This window comes from Limanda limanda, chromosome 23 (assembly GCF_963576545.1).
Source record: "Limanda limanda chromosome 23, fLimLim1.1, whole genome shotgun sequence".
Classification (NCBI taxonomy): Eukaryota; Metazoa; Chordata; class Actinopteri; order Pleuronectiformes; family Pleuronectidae; genus Limanda; species Limanda limanda.
In genome coordinates this window covers 7,793,947-7,800,715 of record NC_083658.1, presented here as the reverse complement: position 1 = coordinate 7,800,715, position 6,769 = coordinate 7,793,947, and the positions used below count along the sequence as shown (strand labels likewise).

The 6,769-nt window shown below is 40.4% G+C and overlaps 1 protein-coding gene across 1 annotated transcript; it reads left to right on the top strand.

The window, feature by feature from the left end:
• The first annotated feature begins 1,965 nt into the window (after positions 1-1,965).
• On the top strand, positions 1,966-5,881 carry orc4 (origin recognition complex, subunit 4). The gene is made up of 14 exons (XM_061067227.1): positions 1,966-2,006; positions 2,771-2,831; positions 2,949-3,025; positions 3,447-3,537; positions 3,655-3,730; positions 3,824-3,909; positions 3,995-4,043; positions 4,133-4,284; positions 4,373-4,546; positions 4,687-4,773; positions 4,880-4,988; positions 5,077-5,172; positions 5,337-5,404; positions 5,506-5,881. The coding sequence occupies exons 2-14, from the start codon at positions 2,775-2,777 to the stop codon at positions 5,686-5,688; spliced, it is 1,305 nt and encodes a 434-aa protein (XP_060923210.1). The 5' UTR covers positions 1,966-2,006; positions 2,771-2,774; the 3' UTR covers positions 5,689-5,881.
• Positions 5,882-6,769: the final 888 nt, after the last annotated feature.

Sequence of the window (6,769 nt, the reverse complement as noted above, 5' to 3'; positions counted from 1 at the left end):
AATATCTCATACATAATGCACAAATACAGTTACAGGTACTCCTGCAATCATCCTGGGCCACTCCACTTTACTCAAGCAAAAAACCCGTCTGCAGGGAAATGTGTTGTACGGACACATACCAGCAGTACGATTTTTAAAGATACACATCCACCAAAGCGGTTCTTCAAACACATTAACCTCCTTATTAAACAGACACATAATTTCTACCTGACAATGTAACATTCAAATTGAATTCTCACACGCAGAGCTTTAAATAACATCCCCTAATTATTGTGATAACACTGATTAATATAATAATCCCATGAACATTGGATATTTTGCTAATAGCTTGGAGGTATTGTGTCACGTTTAATGAGGCACAATGTGTTAACAAGGTGATTAAACTATTAACGGCAAATTGTTGTAATGTTAATAATTAATTACTTTAACTGGAAGGTTTTACAACTTTTATCACCGGCTGTAACACCTCGAGTCTTTTTAGTGTTTCATCGACCATCACGATACAACCCTAAAATAATTAAAGCCAATGAACAGATTATCAAGAAAAAACGCCTTCTTTCCTTTTACAGGAATATTATAATCATATTAGGTAACAAACAAACCAATAATATCCAAATTATAACTAAGGAATTCTCAGTCAGAGGCCCTTCAGCATTAACTGCTGTATTTTGATTATTTCCCAGATAAGTACGTTTGTTTATCAACTCTGTTTACATGTATGACAATCTGAAAATACTAAAACAGATGCACATCAATGTAATTTCCCTAAAAGACAGTAAATAAATAAATAAAACACGTGAATTCAGTGATGTGGAGTGAAATGAAGATGCAACTCACTGTGCAAAATCTTGAATTTCTGTGTGAAGGTCAAACCTGAGGAGATGTTCAATTAATCCTGTGTATGGCTGCTGTAAAAAGGGCCGCTTCATGTATTTTTAAGGGCAAACACGGAGCCGAATGTGCGAGCGGAGAGTCGTATCTCAGAATAATGTGACAGGCCGAGCAGGAGCGGAGACTGGGAGACGATTTGCGAGATATCTGGTGGTTTATTGTGCTTTTTTCATCAGTCAACCAAAAGCCACGGGAGGCGTTTAAGTATCTCCAGAGCTTCATCATCATTGTGGGAGAGTAAAAGATGTTGATCTGCAGGCGAGCCGCGAGCCATTCAGATGAAACATGCCTCCTAATTGTACCAAAAACCACGGCGGTGATGGCAGTTATGGCCCCTTGAATTTTTAATACATCTTATTCCTAATTACACATAATTACCACCATTAGAGGAGCCATTTTTAATGCTATGCATCACATCTTCACATTAAGTCACAAAGACATAGATATTTCCTACAATTGTTGTTCTTATGTCAGTTGATTGAGTCCTGATTGGATTAAGTTTGCCCAAAGAAAGTAAAAGAGGTTGGAGATGAGATATAAATCCTGAATTACAAATAAAATAATGTACATGGACAACAATTAAATTATTTAAATGGTGTGTGTGTTAATTAGTTGGACAATACTTTAGACAATTAAAATGTAGGCCCACTTGTTGGGAGTCTTTATATGGCAATTTCAAATAGGTTTTTAAAGACCAATAGGCTACATTGTTATTTTAAAAGCCACCAGCTGATGAAGACCATGAGTTGATGTTGAAAGCTCCAAAAAAAGATAGTATGTAGACATTTAAAACTATGAAAGGTGAATTATTACTATTTCTATTCTGGGCAGAACTTTACATTTAATTGTAGCTGAAATTATTTACCTCCTGTATTTGCAACTAATTTCTAATCAAACAATGAGGCTTAGGCTACTTGTTAGATGAAGATTTCTCAATAAAGGACACAAGCAAATGTCATATTTAAAGTTTTATTTTAAAGGCAAGTTAAAAATATAGCTTCTTCCTGTTTTATTCTCCATTCCGCCCCTCAGCCAATCAGCGCAAGGAGATTACTCAACACAGGAAGTCGTCATCGCTGGCTGAGCAGAATTCCCGCGAAGACTCGGACGTCTCAGTACGTAAACTACTGTTTTCTTTAAGTTTGTGTCTTTATTATTCTTTGTGTAAACGTCGTTGAACGTTAACGTAACATCACGATCTGAGTGATTTCTACTAATGTGCTTCTGTACCGTCCGGGCGACATCGTGAAAAAGTGATACCAAACTCCATTCAGAAATTATAATAGATTAGATTCTCTTTGCACTCTGTTAAACACTGCTTCAATGCTGAGTACAAAACGCGATTGCTTCCGAATTATAACTCTTTGCCTGATAATTCGGCATTAATAGCATCTGGTTAGGCTACAGGAGTTTGACTTGATTGTCCAACTGTATTATGAACAAACCGTGTGCAGCATCACCCAGATATTTAAAGGGAAATGGCATCGCAATTAATGTTTATTGCTGCATTACTCATGTGCCGAATTGAATGGGGCTTTGTTCTTATAAGTGACAGGCATGACGATGTGACACAGCATTGATGTCTAGTTGTAAAAATCGAGATTATATATTAATTTGACGAATACTGAAAGGGAGTTTGGTGGAAATGTGTCAACGTCCTGCATATAGTCAGTAAGAGGAGCTGAGGCGGTTGCAACCACTGGGGGGTTAGTGTATTTAAATGGCAATTTAAGTGCAGTCAAGGTTATCCCTCCATCTGAGATTACATTAATGATTATATCTTACTTGCGAGGGACAGAAACAATGACATAGAAAGTTATTTTTGAGATATTCTTTACATAATGTCTTTAAACCGATGAACAACTTTTGTCGTTCCCAGCATCATGAGTAAGAGGAAGGTGCAAGATGCTCATCTGCCAGTGGGAGAATGCATCACAGAGGTTGGTATCATCCAGTATTTATCCTCTGTTTACAGTTATTCCCACACTCAAGTTCTACCACGGAGTAATACATTGATCATGTGCCACTGTGATGACTTAACATGGCTTCATTTACAGGTTCAGAAGATTTTAAGGGAGCGTCTCTGCCATCAGCGGCTCCCTGACAAGCCGGAGGGAGTAGAAGCTCAACACAGGTAAGTGTATTTACGTATGAAAACTGGAGTGTTGCTTAAAAGATTGTATTTCCTTCAAATCGTAAAAACGTAAAGGAGAATAGGATGTGGTGTCGCTAAGAAGGTTCATCACAGAATCAAAGAAAACCTCTTGAAGGCTAAAATAGAAACTGTAGTAGAAGTGTCATCTATATATATATATATTAAAAAAAAAGAGGACGTGGAGCTCAGTGACCCAGTTCAGTCTTACCTGGCTGACAGCACTGTCCCAGTTTGCTGGTTGGAAAAGCTCCCAGACGACTTCTTCACAACACAAGCATCCGGGGTGTTGCTCAGGGAGTGAAATCCACCTCCAAACACTGAGGATTTAACAGTTAGTGCATTAAATAAAGCAGGCGGTTCAATTACTAATTCATATATTGCAACTGAACTGTCTCTTCAGGCACCTCCTGGAGCTGTTGAAGCGGACGGCCATCCACGGGGAGAGTAACTCGGTGCTAATCGTCGGCCCCAGGGGAGCAGGAAAAACTATGGTGAGCCTGGCTAGACGGCTTGAAATGGGATGATGAATTGTTTTTTGAAAGTTGTTCAAATCCCAGGGGAGTGGTTATGTCTGACGGCATCCCTGTTTGTGTGTTGTGGGTCTGCAGCTGCTCAGGTGTGTGTTGAGAGACCTGCTGGAGGACAAAGAAGCACAGAAGAGCCTGCTTCAGGTTCATCTCAACGGTACAGCCGCCTCACCACACCTCATTCTATTTAGTCACAATTTAACGACTCTAAAATATGTGAGTATATATGATCTGACCTTTTTCTCTGTAGGTCTCCTGCAGACCGACGACAGAATAGCACTTAAAGAGATAACACGACAGCTCAACCTAGAAAACGTCGTCGGAGACAAAGTCTTTGTAAGTAGGAGAGAGTTTAGTATGTTCAGCAATTTATTTATTTTAATTTTATTAACAATAAAAACACGTCGCTGCTTCTTTTCAGGGGAGTTTTGCAGAAAATCTGGGTTTCCTGCTGGAGGCACTGAAGAAAGGTGTTGTTTTAATCTAAATTACAGACATTAAAAGTATGATTTATTGTTTCAGTACATGACATAAGGTTGATTTCTCCGATCCCGTCCAGGGGATCGCAGCAGCAGCCGCCCGGTGCTCTTCATCCTGGATGAGTTTGACTTGTTCGCCCACCACAAGAACCAGACCCTGCTCTACAACCTGCTTGACGTTTCCCAGTCCGCCCAGGCGCCCATCTCCGTGGTCGGCATCACCTGCAGACTGGTGCGCCTCTGAATATTCTCTCATTTCCCCCAGGCTGACTCTCCACGATCCCTGAAGTACATCTGTGATCGTTTGCTTTTACTTTCAGGATGTCCTGGAGCTGCTCGAGAAGCGGGTGAAGTCGCGGTTTTCCCACCGTCAGATCCACCTGCTGAGCAGCGCCACGTTCCCTCAGTACGTGGAGCGGGTCCAGACCCAGCTCAGCGTGCCAGATGATTTCCCCGACACGAAGTTCGCTCAGGAGTGGAACGACAGTATCGAGGTGAAACAAGGAACACACAAATGGCGGAATGGTTTTAGCTCTGAAGTCTTAAAACATCAAATTCCTAAATAAAAGCTTTATCAAAGGTTAAAGGTGTATATGCTGCGACCTGTTCTACATACTCCATCTTTTCCCTGCAGGTTTTGTGTGGGGACAAATCAGTCGAGGAGGTTCTACAGAGACACTACAACTCCAGCAGAGACTACCGGTCAATGCACATGCTCCTGGTGAGAGTAACACACGCGTTGTAAATACCATCTGCTATTTGCAAGCAGGTCAACACTATATTTACACGAAACATCTGTATTTCTTATTCCTTTATTTGTCTCCCAGATGTTGTGTCTGAGTCGAGTCTCAGTCGCCAAACCTGCCATCAAACCTGCCGACCTCCTGGAGGCCAGCAGGCTGTGTTTCGCCGACGCCAAGGCCAATATGCTTCATGGTAAAACCCTAACATGAAAAGAGGACTGTCTTAAGTGACACTTTGCAGTTTGCATTGTTATTAATACTTTCCCCCCCTTCCTTTATAGGTCTGTCCATCTTGGAGCTGTGCCTGATCATCGCCATGAAGCACCTGAACGACCTCTATGAGGGCGAGCCGTTCAACCTGCAGATGATTCACAACGGTACAAGGGCATAGTTTTTGGTTTGTCATTAAAAAAACATAAATGTGTCCAAAAGATCCATTCTAGATCCATTCTAAAATGACTGCTGGGGAAAATAGATAGTAAAAACTACAAAAATGTATAGCTTATTATTTGACCTGTCGACTCCACATCTTTTCATTCAGAGTTTAAGAAGTTCCTGCAGAGGAAGTCAAACTCCATGTACAACTTCGAGCAGCCGGTCATCATGAAGGTCTGTATATGTCAAATATTTTCTTCATTTAAATAGATTTAGTATCGATATTTTATATGAAAGCATCAAACTCCCATCACTTATGCCTTTCTGCCCCTCAGGCCTTCGAGCACCTGCAGCAGCTGGAGTTGATCCGACCGGTCGACGGCTCCTCGGCCAAAACCCAGAGGGAATACCAGCTGATGAGACTCATGCTGGACCACAGTCAGATCATGGACGCTCTGCAGAAGTACCCACAATGCCCCACCGAGGTCAAGCAGTGGGCCATGTCGGCGTTCGGTTAGGACGTGTGGTTTTGCCGTGTCATCAGCCCCGGGAGAGAAAACAGGAAATTACACCTCGATGTTTGGAAAAGTGGATCTTAAGGAAGACAGCCTGAACCAAGCACTGGAATTACAACTGACTGTGTAATCTACTCAACCATTTCATTTGTTTCATGTCAGGAGTTTTCTTAATGTATTAAATGATCAACTATCACTGAATGAAAAGTGTAAAGTCATTGATTTGCAGATGAGGAAGTAGGTCAAGTGCATCCCATTGGCTGGAAGGGATTTTGGAGGGTTTATCTGCTCAATGCTGCCACCAAGTGGGGGATTTCTGCAGCGGCCACTAGCCTAGTCAGGGAGGACAAACCCTGAGAAAATATGGAACATACTGTACATATATGCAGTAAGCATTTCTATTAATAACAGTCAGAGCACCAGGCCTGTTATAGGAATATGTTGAGTTCAACTTGCTTTAGTTAGAAAAGACAACACAGCCTTAAATTCAATTTAAGTAATTCTCTAATAACATCCTCTGTTATATTTAGATATTTACTGAATGGCACCTCACACTCGTCAGAGCTGCTATTTAAAATGTACATTTTTAAAGTGCACATCTTGCAAAATCTTGTATGACAGTCAACAAACTGTAAGAAAGGATAGATTCTAATAAAATGAAATAAAAGTGGCACTACCACCGTATTTAAATATAAAAACACCATGTTAAGTAATTTGAACTCCTGTTTTGTATTTCATGTAGTTCCTATGCATTTCTTTTATTAACCTTTATTCATCCTCACTCTTCTGGTACATTTTCAAGTTACTTTTGTAGAGACTTCCTCGAAGAATGGTGTAATGAATTACTATATAGTTATAATTTAGGTGAGTTTGATTAATGAATCAAAATGAATAGCTATTGAAACCTAGAGTATCACTGCAGAAGATGACCTGTAGAAATATGAGTTATTGTAAAAGTAAAAATAAGTCCAAAGAAAATTGTCAAATCAAAAGCTTCTTAGCTGCAGTTGTCAAATTAACACAAGTACGAGTCAGACAATGTGTTCAAGTCAGTGAAAAAAAGCAAAGCATCAACATTCACAAT